The 15,066-nt window shown below is 42.2% G+C and overlaps 1 protein-coding gene across 4 annotated transcripts in view; it reads left to right on the forward strand.

Moving 5' to 3' along the window:
• DZIP1L (DAZ interacting zinc finger protein 1 like) overlaps nt 1–15,066 on the forward strand; it is a 46,562-nt gene that overhangs the window by 11,329 nt on the left and 20,167 nt on the right. For all 4 annotated transcript variants that reach the window (XM_004278978.3, XM_033404094.2, XM_033404095.2 and 1 more), the window contains 5 exons: nt 1,098–1,679; nt 4,330–4,414; nt 7,558–7,679; nt 8,357–8,518; nt 11,398–11,526. In XM_004278978.3, the coding sequence (XP_004279026.2) occupies nt 1,098–1,679; nt 4,330–4,414; nt 7,558–7,679; nt 8,357–8,518; nt 11,398–11,526 (1,080 nt within the window). The remainder of the gene's footprint in view (nt 1–1,097; nt 1,680–4,329; nt 4,415–7,557; nt 7,680–8,356; nt 8,519–11,397; nt 11,527–15,066) is intronic.

Below are 15,066 nucleotides of genomic sequence, written 5' to 3' on the forward strand. Positions count from 1 at the left end.
TATTAAATGTCATATTAATATATTATTTAAACAGAAATGGATATATATGTGTATATATAGTCATTATTCCATATCAGTCAGTACATAAAAACTGCCTTATTCTTATCAATAGCTGCATAGTATTTCATCGTATAGAGATACCATTCATATCCCCACTGTACTTTGTACTTTGCTTTCTTGTAATTTTCTTGTAATTTGCTATTACAAATAATACTACAAAGACAATTTTCGTACAAGCACCTTTGCACACTTGTATGAGTTTATCTGTAGAACAGATTGTAAATCTTAGTACTGGAATGTTCATTTTAAATTCCGGTTGCTATTGTCAAGTTACTCCCCAAAGAGAGCAATTTCTTTGTCTAACAAGAGAGTGGTGAGTAGAATCTGAGTCATTTAACAACAAACTGGAGCTGTTTTCTAAACCATGAGGTTTGAAACAGACCATCGTGGACTGAGCACAATCTCTGTGCAGAGACACGGCTGCTCTCTTGAGCGCCACCCCGTGGCAGGGGCGGACATCATTTCGCTCACATCCCACTAGAGAGAACATAGTCATACTGATCACACCTGACAGCTGGGGAAACTGGGAACTGTAGCGCACCCCTCCATTAAATGTTGCAATTACAGAAGGAGAGCCACTTAATGTCCACCATTAAGTGACTCTGCCTCCCGTGGCAAGTTATTAGACTTCATCCTGAGGTCAATGTAAGGTTGCAGAAAGACCTGCTTATACATTGGACAGCTCCCTCCTGACCAAGCCCTCTGGCAGGCACTCTTACAGTGGACTTGGGCACGGCGGGGGGTTCACTGAGGACCTGCTATGTGCCAGGCATTGGCCTGGGTGTTTCGCCTGCCTCATTGCTAACCGCAAGCCTGAAGAGGAGGCCCTGTGATCCCCAGTACACACGGAGGCTTAAAGATGTAAAGGATCTTGCTGCAGGCTGAGGATCTGAATCCACATTTGTGTGTCATAAAGCCCACACGCTTGCTCTGGCTGTGTCAGTGCACAGCACGCACACTACAGGCTCCTGCTGGCCAGCGCGGTACACGGAGCCACACGCACCAGGCCTAACTTCAACCCTCCTCTCATTTTCCAGGCCCTCTCTCAGCTCCTGTGCCTGCTGCCGTGGTCTTGGCGGCACCCTTCCCCAGTGGTCAGCCCAGGGCTCCCCCCGTCCATGCAGTCCCACGCTACCACCGCCCAGGGCCTCAGCGACCCCCTCTTTGCGGCCTACACTCTCCCCACCTTCAAGTTCCAACCTCGCCGTGAGAGAATGGACTGGAGGCGCATTAGCGCCCTGGACGTGGACCGCGTGGCACGGGAGCTGGATGTGGCCACCCTGCAGGAGAACATCGTCAGCGTCACCTTCTGCAACCTGGACCGGGAGGTGTGCGGCCGCTGCGGGCAGCCCGTGGACCCGGCGCTGCTCAAGGTGCTGCGGCTGGCGCAGCTCACCATTGAGTACCTGCTGCACTGCCAGGACTGCCTGAGCACCAGCGTGGCCCAGCTGGAGGCGCGGCTGCAGGCCAGCCTGGGCCAGCAGGAGCGCGGCCAGCAGGAGCTGGGCCGCCAGGCCGACGAGCTCAGGGGCGTGCGGGAGGAGAGCCGCCGACGGCGCAAGATGATCAGCGCCCTGCAGCAGCTGCTCCTGCAGACGGGCGCCCACAGCTACCATGCGGTGAGCATCTCTGCGGGCGGGGCCGCCGGGAGGGCTGTGGGCCCGGCCACCGGCCACCCCGGCGGCACCACTGCCTGGCCCCTGAGGCTGCTGTGGCTATTCTCACTGGGGCTGGGAGCAGATTTCAGAGATGCCGCTGGTGGCCAGAGAGCCCCAGGGTGTCTCATCAAGTCTATGGCGTGTGTGTGTGTGTGTGTGTGTGTGTGTGTGTGTGTGTGGAGATTGTACATGTGCGGCAGGTGTGTGTATGAGTTCATGTCTCATGTGTGCATGTGTGAATGTATGCAAGGTGTGTATGTGTGTTTATGGATGGTGTCTGTGATTGGAAGGTACATCTGTGACTGGTATGTGTTGGTATGTATGTAGAGTGTGTGGTGTGTAACATGCTTGCATGTGAAGATATATTTATGGTGTGTGTGTGTGAATGAATGAAGGGTTGTATGTGTGTAAGGGTGTGTGTATTCATGGAGGGCATGGGTGTGTATATACGAAGGCTGTGTGTGTGTGTAGAGAGTGTGATGTGTAAAGGTATGTGTAAGAGGTGTGTGACAGGGGACTGGTAGAGCCAGGCCTGTTCTGGAAAAGTGACTCTATTAGTCAGCCAAGTGACAGTTCATTCCCCAGAGTGGCATTTGAGCATTTGCGTTTCTTTCTATGGAAAGAGTGGATGGGGGACAGTTGCCCTTTAGTAGCTTGTCAGGGGGCCCAGCCCTCTGCCAGGCTCTGAGGATGAAGACACAAATCATGCTGGTTCAGGTTTAACAGAAATTCATAGTTTGGGGGTGGGTGGACAGAAGGAATCATTAGGACATGATGTTAGTGGATTGAATGGTAATTGACATAATTAATATAATGTTAATTACGAGAAAAGGGTCAGAACCTTTCCAGCAGTAAAGGACAAAACAGCAGTCTAACCTGGCTTAGGCCAATAAGGAATTTATTGGTTAATTTAACTGAAAGAGTCAGGGTTATGGTGGGACTTAGGTGATGGCACCAGAATCTAGTTTCTCTCTCTGCAGCTCTTGGCAGTTCTTTGTCAGTGTGGATTCCATTCTCAGAAACCCTCTGCCCATGTGGCAGCAAGTTGGGCCACTGCAATGCCAGCATCTCATTTTCCCAGATTCAAAGCTGGCATGGTGGAGGGACTAGTCTGGTGCCTGGTTTGTGAGTGTGCTGCTTGGGGTGGAAAAGGGGAAGCAGGGAAGGGTGGGTTGAGGGGACGGGCTTATAATTTGGAATAAGATGCCTTGTAACATATTCCCTGCCCCGCAGCTGATATTCCTTCAAACAACTAGAAATTCATGTGTCACTTTAGAACTCAGGAGTGGGCAGAGTCCGTCAACCCAGACTGTATCCATCTGGATTAGGTTTGGCTGTGGGTGACAGGAAACCTCAAATTATAATTGTTTAAACCAGATAGAAGTTTATTTCTCTCTCTCATGAACAAAGTTTAGAGGTAAACAATCCAGGGGTGGCATGTAATCGCGGACCCAGTTCTGGATTTGTTTCTCTCCAGCCTCATTGTGTGACTTCTGCCTCCTGGTCCAAGATGGCTGCCTGAGTTCCACCTCTCAGGTGCACATTCCATTCAGCAGGAGGAGGGAGGGTGAGGAATATCATGGCTCTTTCTTTAATGACACCTCCCAAAAGTGGTTGCATATACCGCTTCTGTTTACATGCCATTGGCCAGAATTTAGTCACATGGCCACACCTGGTTGTAAGGGAGGAGGTGACATATATTCTCATTAGCCTCACGGTCAGCTAAAAATCAAGGTTTCTATTGCTAAGGTAAAAGGGAAAACTGGTACTGGGGGACGATTGGCAATTTCTGTCACATTTGCCTTTGTGTAAAGACAGCAAATAATCTGCCCTCTTACTCTGATTGACTAGCAATGGCAGCCTGCAAAGCCGTGTTGGAAGAATTTTGAAGTTTTACAGTGAAAAAATGATATGCTGGATTGGCATTGTCTGAAATGCTTGAGGAGAGTGAAGTGGAATTTCAGATGCTATATTTACTACCCTTTGCTCCAGTGGTTCTCAACTCTGGGTGAGACTTGGACATTGGTGTTTTTTGAAAAAAACCTTTTTATTGTGGAAAATTTCAAACATATACGAAAGTAGAGAGAATAATATAATGAACCTTCATCTTCACACTCTCCAGCCCAATAGTTATCAACTCATGGCCAATGTTGTCGCATTTGTTCCTCTACCCAATTTCCCCCAGCCCTGTATTATTTTGAAGTGTATCAGTCATATGAGTTTATCTGTAAATATTTCACTATGTAGCTCTAAAAGGCAGGGACTCCCATCCCACTTTTAAACATAAACGTAATACCATCATCATGCCCTGAAAAACCAACAAAAATTCCTTAGTATCAGCAAAGGATGATACTAATCATTGTTCCTAGCTCCCCACGGCACTGGTAGTGTTTTAAAATTCAGAAAAAGAAAAAAATATATATATATTGGGGGGGGATAAAATATATAGTATATATATTTTGGGTTCAGTCACTGCCTTACTCAGTAAATCAAACTCTTTATATATGAAGCAGCCCAAGGGGCCCAAGGAATGAGAGTTTTGATAGAGGGAGAATCCCTGGCTGACTCAGGTGAGCTAATCCTGCACTTCCCACTACTTCCCTCTGTGTAGTGCCACCTGTGTGACAAGACCTTCATGAATGCCACCTTTCTCCGGGGCCACATCCAGCGCAGACATACGGGCGTGGTGGAAGGTGGTGAGTCCAGGTGGTCCTCCTGGGACCGTGCAAGGGCCTGGGCTTGTGTTCAGTGGGTGAGGGGCATGTACACCACCAAAGCTGCCCTCAGAACCTCATCATCAAGTTGAGGATGGGAGGATCCCACATGGGGCGGGGAGGGTTTCTGACCACGTGTTTAGAGAAAAAGGGCTGGGAGTCAGACAGGTAGGTTCCAGTCTTAGCTTTGTCCCCTTCTGTTATGTGACCACGGTCAGTGTTTCCTCCTCTGTCCTTCACTGTGAATGGGGCAGTCAGACAGAGTGACTTTGAAGGGCCCTTACCTCCCAGCCTTCTGGAATTTGCTGTTCTCTGGTGCTGACTATGAATAAGCTTAACTGGGCTTAATGAGCAGTCAGACCAATTCTTTGACTTTTTTAATGTCATGAGCTTATTATGACTTAATCACTGTAATTTTACTGTTTCAAATTCTAAAACGAGTAGCAAGGCTGTATGTTTTTCCCATTAAGAGGTTTGCGTACTTTATATCTGTTTTTTAAGGTTCAATAAGAAATAGCTGTTAAAACGTAAAATAAATATAGATACGAAAATATAATGTGATAAAATGTAATATAAATTAAAGGTAAAAATCCCATTGAATAAAATATTTTTCCCTTTATTTTAATTTCTTTTTCAAAGAACAGAGTTTTAAAACAGCACAATTCACCTAGTTACTATGCATTTATTATATATCTGATTCTTCTTGGTTCTGCATTAGAGGCTGCTAAAGAAAAACACATTTTCTACTTATTAAATATTTTTTTCTGATAAAGATATATATCTTTGGAGAGGTATTTATACACATATTCATAGTAGCTCAGATGTAGAAGAACCCAAATGTCCATTGACAGATGAATGGATAAGCAATGTGTGGTATATAGATACAAAGAAATACTATTCAGCCTTAAAAAGAAAGGTAATTCTGCAATATTCTACAACAGGGTGTTATGCTAAGTGAGCTAAGCCAGTCACAGAAGGACAAATACTATATGATTTTACTTAAATGAGGTACCTAGAATAGTCAAATTCATAGAAACAGAAAGTAGAATGATGGTTGCCAGGGGCTAGAGGAAGGGGGAATGGGGAGTTAGTGTTTAGTGAGACTAGAGTTGCTGATTTACGAGATGAAAAGCATTCTGAAGATGGATGGTGGTGATGGTTGCACAACATTATGAAGGTATGTAATACCACCGAACTATACATTTAAGAATGGCTAAGGCGGGGGCTTCCCTGGTGGCGCAGTGGTTGAGAGTCCGCCTGCCGATGCAGGGGACACGGGTTCGTGCCCCGGTCCGGGAAGATCCCACATGCCGTGGAACGGCTGGGCCCGTGAGCCATGGCTGCTGAGCCTGCGCATCCGGAGCCTGTGCTCCGCAACGGGAGAGGCCACAACAGTGAGAGGCCCACGTACCGAAAAAAAAAAAAAAAAAAAAAAAAAGAATGGCTAAGGCGGTAAATTTTGTGTTATGTATATTTCATCACAATAAAGAAATTGGAAAAAATATGCCTTAGCTCTAGAAAATTTAAATACAGAAAGGTAGAAAAGAGAAAATAAAAACTGTGGACAATATCACCTACAGTTAATATGTTGGTATGTTCTCAGTCATTATTTTTCTTTATACAAATATAGTCATATAGGATGCAGTTTTGACACTGCTTATTTTCAATTAAGAATATATCACATTTTCCAAAGTCAGTAAATCATCTTTGAAAACATGATTTTTAATGGCTGAATAGTATTTCATCATGTGGCGATCATAATATATTTCACAGTTGAATTATTTCTCAATTTATATGGGCTACTAAAAAATTTTCCTGTTACAAGTCACATGATGATAACATTCTTGTACATAAATCGTTGTGCATATTCCTTGTTATTTCCTTAATGTAAAGTGCTGTAAGGAGAGGAAAAATATGTTCTTAAGGCAACTTTTGCTACATTAATGTTCATTAATTTATAGTCAGGCAGCTGGCTTCTCAGATAACCCAGCCCTCCCATTCCAGACTCACCTCAGATCACTTAATTAACCCAAATTAATTTACACTGCATCTAAAAGTTGCTTGTTTCTAAAAAGTCCCATCTGAGAAAAGCCATATATTTCTTTTCAGAGTAAAGCTTAAAGTTTCAGTAACAGTACCATCTAATAGTCTCTAAATGTACTTTAAAAAGTAACAAATGCTGGGCTTCCCTGGTGGCGCAGTGGTTGAGAATCTGCCTGCTAATGCAGGGGACATGGGTTCGAGCCCTGGTCTGGGAGGATCCCCCATGCTGCGGAGCAACTAGGCCCGTGAGCCACAACTACTGAGCCCGCGCGTCTGGAGCCTGTGCTCCGCAACGAGAGAGGCCACAATAGTGAGAGGCCCGCGCACCGTGATGAAGAGTGGCCCCTGCTTGCCACAACTAGAGAAAGCCCTGGCACACAGCCAAAAATAAATAAATAAATTAAAAAAAAGTAACAAATGTTCAAGAACAATTGGTGTCTTTTTCATTAACTCTTAGTTTATCATTATGTGATTTAGTTAGAATATTCTAACTAAATCATTATGTGATTTAGTTAGAATATTCTTCTGTAATTCAAGGTTTCTTCATAATGCATGCTGCCTTTTTTTCACTGGAAATTTAAAACTACACATTTAAACTACACTATATTCCTGAAAAGAGTGAACTTAAAACTACAATTATTATCACTATTTTAAATTCCCCTCTGATTGCTGTCAGGATACATAGATATGTTCTTTGTATTGATAATCAGTGTGTATACACTATTTGGTATTCTGCTTCTGTTACTCTGCTGATTTTACATTCACATTACCATGTGTTAGTACTGTCAAAATAGTTATTTTAAATGAGAACAATAGTTCACATGGATTGAGCTGTTCTGTCAGGCACTACACTAAGCCCTTTGCATTATCACATTTCATCCTCACAGTAACTCTCTGGGTTAGGTGCTATTACTATGTCCATTTTCCAGTTTGGAGAAACAGAGGGTCAGGGAGGTTCTGTCATTTGCCCAGAGTCAGTGTACAATGTAAGTGGCAAAGCTGAACTCAGACTGAGGTGTGACGGTATACATTCCACTGACTTTGACTTACGCCGTCACCCTCTCTTCGAGTGGACCCCACAGGAAAGCAGAAGAAGCAGGAGCAGCCAGTGGAGGAGGTGTTGGAAGAGCTGTGGGCCAAGCTGAAGTGGACCCAAGGGGAGCTGGAAGCGCAGAGGGCAGCGGAGAGGCAGCGGCAGCTTCAGGTGGGTGTGGAGAGGAAACGGCAGGGGGCTTGGTCACGGACTAGCTGAGAGACCCATGATGCACTCGCATCCCACAGGGCCAAAATTCTGGCTGTTTCATAGAGCAGGAGACAGAGCTAGGATGGCATCTTCCTGGATGTGCTAAATGATTTTGGGTAGTTTGGCAAGGAAAATTCAATTACTTGGTCAGACCTGTATGGCCAAAAGAGAGCTGCAGCTTCTTGCATTAGCACCTTCGGAGAGCATTTGAACCTGAATTTTAACTTCTTACAATATAATGTTAGCTTTTTGAGGACAAAGACTGGATAAGCTCCCAAAGGCAGCCCAGAGGAGGTACTCAGTAAGTATTTGTAGAACGAAAATGCATAAACTTGCCTCACTCCTTCCGGCATTTATTCATTCATCACTCCTTCCCTCAGCGTGCATTTACTGAGCACCAACTATGCCAGGCATTGTGAGGAATATAAAGAGAGAAAAGACATGATCCCCATCCTCAAGGGCCTTTATGGTTCAGATAAGACTAATCCCACTCCCTGTCCCAGCAGTGGGGACCGGGGGATGAATGTTCTTTGGGTCTCCATAGTGGCTTGCACGGACAAGGAGCCCTAGCAGTTTCTCGGTAAATATTTGTCATAATGTGGAATTAATGATTCTCTTGTTCTTGCTTTTCTTTGTAGGAAGCAGAGATCATTCGCCAGAGGGAAGCAGAAGCTAAGAAAGAATTTGATGAATGGAAAGAAAAAGAGCGGGCCAAGCTATACGGGGAAATAGACAAGCTCAAAAAATTATTTTGGGATGAATTTAAAAGTGTTGCTAACCAGAACTCTACGCTAGAAGAGGTACCCAACCTAAAAGGCTTCTCAGAGTTCTTTGGTTGAAAACCTGCTTATTTGTTCTCAAAATTCATTTCTTTGTTTGTACTAGTTCTCTGTCATCTGCCATTGGGGGTGGGTAATACACTGTGAGGCCAGATACTAGAGGCCAGTGCCCAGGATTGAATCCCTGCTCCATCACATACTGGCTGTGTGATCTTAGGCTAGTTACCTAACCTTCCTCTGCCTCAGTTTATTTTCTGTAGGATAGGTTTCTGAAAGGGTTAAATTAACACATAGACAGCACTTAACATTATCTGGCATATAGTAAGAGCTCCTGAGACATTATCCTTATTTTCTCAAAGGGCTTTCATCACTGGACAAGAAATGAGGCAAAATGTAAATGAATGCATTTTTCTTCTAACAAGTACTTGCTGAGCCCTGGCTACAGGCCAGTCTCTCTGTTGGGGTCTGTGGGGGTCACACATAATAGCTAACATTTACTGAAACTTTTCTAGCCCCTGTGCAGAGTACTTTACATACACTAACTTTTAATCCTCATAACAACCAAACAACTATAACATTCTAAAGGTAAGTGTGTCATTAGTTTATTAATTTCTTTTTGAAAGTTCTTTTTTTAGGGAATTCCCTGGCAGTCCAGTGGTTAGGGCTCTGCGCTTTCACTGCAGGGATCCCTGGTCAGGGAACAAAGATCCCACGTGCTGCACAGTATGGCCAAAAAGTAAAAAAAAAAAAAAAAAAAAAAAAAAAAAAAGAAATAAAGTTCTTTTTTTTTTTTTTTTTTTTTAAAAAAAAGCTATTATCATTCCTCCTTTACAGGCCAAGACACTGAGGTCACATAACTTGCCTAAGGTCACACAGCTGTTAAGAGGTAGCGCTGGGATTTGAACCCAGCTCCTTAAACTTCAAAGCCCCTGCTCTTCTACTGGATATATTATTAAGTTTATTCAAGAAAACCTTATTAAAGTTATCCGTGGACTGTATCTTCCCATATAAACCTGTATAACTAAAACCGTATCAGGGACAATGTTTGAGGAGAAGTATTTTCAGGATGTATTTAGCTCTTATTGGTCCACTGAACATCAAGGAGAATCTTTTCTTGATTTGAAAATGAATTGTGTAATAGTGTTTCTCATGATCATTGCATGCTTTGCCTAAAGAAACACCTAGACCACTTTTCTAGAAGGGGATTGTCGTAGGATATGCGTGGAGCCTTGGTGGTCTCAATCTGAGATGGAAAGCCAAGGATGGAGGGCGGTGGGAGTGCAATGAGAGCTCTGCGTGTGTGTGTGTGTGTGTGTGTGTGTGTGTGTGTATCGATAGTGACCCAAGTCCTCCCATTCCTAAATGTTCCCCCAGGGTGGACAGGGATAATCTGTGGAGAACAAGATGCTGCCCCACCATGTGGATGTCACACTCCTAACCCCCAGCTCCACACCCATCATCTCTGAGCTCATCTGAAACTCCCTAACTCTCATGCTTCCCCTGACATGGTACTCTTTGACTAGACACGTTAGATACCTAGGTATTGATTTGAATTTGGAGTTGTTGTTCATAAACCGTGTCCTCAAAAATCAAAAGGTTACTTTTGGTTAGGAAATTCTGGGTTGTGGTAAATGAGGACATAATTCTTACTACCATCCATGGTTTCCTTTTAACTTGGATCACACTGTCCTAAACTGGAACATCCTTTTTTTTTTTTTTTTTGCCTTTCCCCTATAGGATGGCTTCTGTTGTATTTTTGTGTTTGTGTGTCTCCCCCGCCCATCTCCTCTCACCTGACATTTTATTATTTCACTTTTATTAAAGTATAGGAACCAAACTGGATACAAGATTCTCAGTGTCGTTGGATAATTATCTTGTTGATTTATTTTTTAAAAATTCTGGGGGATGGGGAAACAGATAAGATTCCATTTAGAGTGATTGTGAAAAACACTGTAAGTCCACTTTACCCCAGTTGAAAGGAAAACACCACGAAGGTTTGTGATGCCAAGAAAGCCAGCTCTCTGGTGTGTCATAAGCAGCAGTGTGAAGACAGAAGTGACACATCAGGGGCCGAAAGTTGTGCATACATCTGATCAAGCATTTGACTCTACAAAAATATTCAAGGGGTTTAGAAATGGTTAACACTTGGACCCAATATTGCTTTAGCAGGAACTGAGAAGAGTTAAAGATTAGCAAGAGTGAGAAGTTAAACTCAGGGACTTAACTGTTCTCTAAAGCTTGAATAGGGCTTATGAGTTTGTTATAGTAATAGAGATGGAGATAATTGCTTTTGTCACTGCAGTAGTGATATATTTAAAAATATAACCATAGGGGGGTGGAAAGGCACCTTGTCTTTGATCCACTTTTCCATGCCTTTTCCTTCACACCATACACTATTAGCTTGGGGAGCACTAGGCGTTGGTGACATGACTCCAAGTTGTGAAAAGCCAGGCCTTCTTGGTGACAGCCAGGATTTTTCTTTGTGGGAAGAGGGCCAGGAGTCCTCAGGGAGTGGTCTGGAGTGCCTGAGACCCTCCTCAAAGCTCCGATAGTCTGATTCTCTTCAGCCTATTCGAGACTGAGGAAGAAATGGGAAAGCCGTCAGGCAAGTTCCGGGTTTGAAGTACAGCAGAATTTCAGCGCGATGGAAATGACACTCTTGAATCCTGTTCTTCCATGGGAATTTGCTTCTCCTGCGCAAGGGCTGAGCTCTCAGGAGAACACGAGTGAAGGGGAGTGTGAACTTGTGTGAATGTTTGCAGGCATGCAGATACCTAGTGAGTTCAGGTTGGGGCTTTGTGGTTGGGGTTAGGTGTGCCCTTCTGACACCGCTCCGGGTATAAAAGACAACATCATGATTAGATGTTCATCTGAATGAAACTGTACCCTGGTCTTTTCAGAAACTGCAGGCACTGCAGTCCCACAAGGTGATGAAGTCCAACCTCGGGTCCCTGCAGGATGAGGAGCCCGAGGAACGACTCAGCCAGGCTCAGGAGCTCCGGGGCCTGAAGGAGAAGATGGAGATTCAGGTGAGCCGATGCCCCGTGCCTTTCTTCCCAGAGCCAGGAGAGAACCATGCTGTCTTCCAACAGTTTGTCGGTTTTGCTCTGTGGTTTAAGGGAAGTTGAAAGACATCAAAGTTCTATATTTTCAGACCTTCTGCCAATTCATGAAAGCATAGAGTAGGGTTCTTAGGATTCTCAGGTGAGGCTGGTGACATAAATGTGTGCAATGTCAGATTTGCCTGGGAGTTTTTTCAAAATACATTCAGCCGTGTATCTTACTGGACACCCTTGCCCTCATTTTGATTCCAACCCAGTTGAAAACAATTCTTAGAAAGTGTGACAGTCTTCTGGCTTTAAAGATATTTGGCATGGGTCTAATGGTGTGATGTTAAATACGTAACAACCGGTTGTCTGGAACTAAAAAAGCTTTGATTTGTAGCATTTGCCATTTTCTGTGGTGTAAATATTCCCACTATGGCTGATTTCATGCTGCTAATGTGAGGTCACTAATGTGAGGTCATGCACAATCTGCTGTCATGGGCTGGGAGGGGGTGGCCTGGCCTCCACTGGATGAACCTTACATCAGTCCAGTTACATATGGTCTGTATCACTGATAGTTCCATGGCCAGGAAGGGCAGTTGGCACAGTCATTCAATCATGTCCTGCTTCTGCTCTCCAAGACTGTTAAGAAAGAGCTTAACATTTAACTAGCAGAGGTGAAGAGTTTCCACTGCTTGATGTTTCAAGTTTCACATTTAAAAAAGCCGTTCTTTTTCTATGAACTCTTTCACATCCTTTGCCTATTTTTTCTGTTGATATCCTTACCAATTTGTGAGTTTGTGTAACGTATGGAAATTAACCAACCCTTTGTTGCTCTTGTTGTGGCTATTTTCCCCTATTTCCTAGTCATCCTTAAATTTTGTTTATCATGGTCTTGACCATACAAAATTAATAATGTTTATGTGGTCAAAATGATCAGATCCCACTCTGAGATTTAAAAAGAAAATAATCATGGGAATTCCCTGGCTGTACAGTGATTAGGACCCCATGCTTCCACTGGCAGGGTCCTGGGTTCGATCCCTAGTCAGGCAACTAAGATCCCATAAGCTGCGCAGTGTGGCCAAAAAGAGAAAAAGAAAATATTCCTGTGTTTTCTTTTTGTTAGTGTGTTTGCTCATTCATTCATCCATTCATTCATTCATACATGTCACTTTATTGAGGTACGATTCACATGTAAAAAGCTGTGCATATTTAATGTACATAACTCATTGAATCTGGGGGTAAGTGTAGCTATATTTTGGCTATTGTGAATAGTGCTGCAATGAACATGGGAGTGTGAGTATTTCTTTGAGATCCTTATTTCAATTCCTTTGAATCAGTCAACAAGTGGGATTGCTGGATTATATGGTAGTTCTGTTTTTAAGTTTTTTAATAAGAGGAAAACAAACAAGTTTATTAACATGTATACCTCATGGATACATGGGAGATTCCCCTGGGAAAATGAGTAACTCTCTTGGTTTTTAATTTTTTTGAGGAGCCCCCATACTGTTTTTCCATAATGACTGTACCGAGTTACATTCCCACCAACAGTGTAAAATGTTTCCTTCTTTCCACATCCTTGCCAACACTTGTTATCTTTTGTTACTTTTAAAAATAGTGGCCATTCTGACAGGTATGAGATGATAATCTCATTGTAGTTTGATTTGCATTTTTCTGCTGAATAATGATGTTGAGCACATTTTCATATACCTGTTGACTATTTGTAGGTCTTCTTTGGAGAAATGTCTATTCAAGTCCTTTGTCCATTTTTAATTGGATTGGTTTTTGCTGTTGAGTTATATGAGTTCCTTGTATTTTGGATATTAACTCCTTATGAGATACATGGTTTGCAAATATTTTCTCCCATTTCATAGGTCATCTTTTCATCAGTTGATGGTTTCCTTTGCTGTAAAGAAACTTTAGTTTGATGTAGTCCCATTTGTTTAGTTTTGCTTTTGTTGCCTGTGCTTTTGGTATCACATCCAAAAATCATTGACAAGATCAATGTCCCTGTTTTCTTCTAGGATTTTTAGGGTTTCAAGTCTTACATTTAAGTCTTTAATCCATTTTGAGTTGGCTTTTGTGTATGGTGTAAGATATTGGTCCAATTTCATGCTTTTGCATGTGGATATCCATTTTCCCAACACCATTTACTGAAGAGACTATTCTTTTCCTATTTTGTATTCTGGGTGCCCTTGTTGAAGATTTGTTGACCATACATATGTGGGTTTAATTTTGGATTTCATATTCTGTTCCATTGGTCTGTGTGTCTGTTTTTATGCCAGTACCATACTGTTTTAATTACTGTAGCTTTGTAATATAATTTGAAATCAGGAAGTGATGCCTCTAGTTTGTCTTCTTGCTCAAGATTGGTTTGGCTATTTGTGGTCTTTTGTGGTTCCACATGAATTTTAGGATTTTTTTTTTCTATTTCTGTGAAAAATGACATTAAAATATTGATACGGATTGCTTTGAATATGTAAATTGTTTTGGGTAGTATGGGTATTTTAACAATATTCTTCCAATCCATGAGCATGGGATATCTTTTCGTTTATTTGTCTTCTACAATTTATTTCATTGACGTTTTATAGTTTTCACTGTATAGCTCTTTCACCTCCTTGGATAAATTTATTCCTATATTTAATTGATTTTGATGCTATTGTAAATGGGATAGTTTTCTTAATTTCTTTTTTGGATAGTTTGTTTTTAGTGTAGAGAAATACAACTGATTTTTGCATGCTGATTTTGTATCCTGCAACTTTACCAAATTTGTTTATATTAACAGTTCTTTTTTTTTTTGGTGGAGTCTTTAGGATTTTCCATTTGTAAGGTCATCGGTCATCTCATCTGCAAACAGATAATTTTACTTCTTCCTTCCCAATTTGGATGCCTTTTATTTTTTTTCTTGTCTCAGTGCTCTGGCTAGGACTTCCAGTACCATGTTGAATAAGAATGGTGAGAGTGAACATTCTTGTCTTGTTTCTGATCTTGGAGGAAAAGTGTTCAGCTTTCACTGTTGAGTATGATGTTACCTCTGGGTTTGCCATATATATGGCCCTTATTATGTTGAGGTATATTCCTTCTATACACACTTTGATGAGAGTTTTTTTTTATCATAAAAGAATATTGAATTTTGTCAAATGCTTTTTCGACATCTATTGAAATGATCATATAATTTTATCCTTTATTTTGTTAATGTAGTGTATCACATGTATTGATTTGTGTATGTTGAAACATTCTTGTATCCTGGGGATGAATCCTACTTGATCATGTTGTGTGATCCTTTTAATATGCTTATATTTTGTTGAATATTTTTGCGTCTATGTTCTTTAAGGATATTGGCCTATAATTTTTTTTCTTGTAGTGTCCTTCTCTGGCATTTGACAAGGGTAATACTGGCCTCATAAAATGTGTTTGGAAGTTTCTTCCTCTTCAATTTTTGGGAAGAATTTGCATTAATTCTTTAAACATTTAGTAGAATTCACCAGTGAAGCCATCCAGTTCTGGGATTTTCTTTGTTGGGAG

This window comes from Orcinus orca, chromosome 5 (genome assembly GCF_937001465.1).
Source record: "Orcinus orca chromosome 5, mOrcOrc1.1, whole genome shotgun sequence".
Taxonomy (NCBI): domain Eukaryota; kingdom Metazoa; phylum Chordata; class Mammalia; order Artiodactyla; family Delphinidae; genus Orcinus; species Orcinus orca.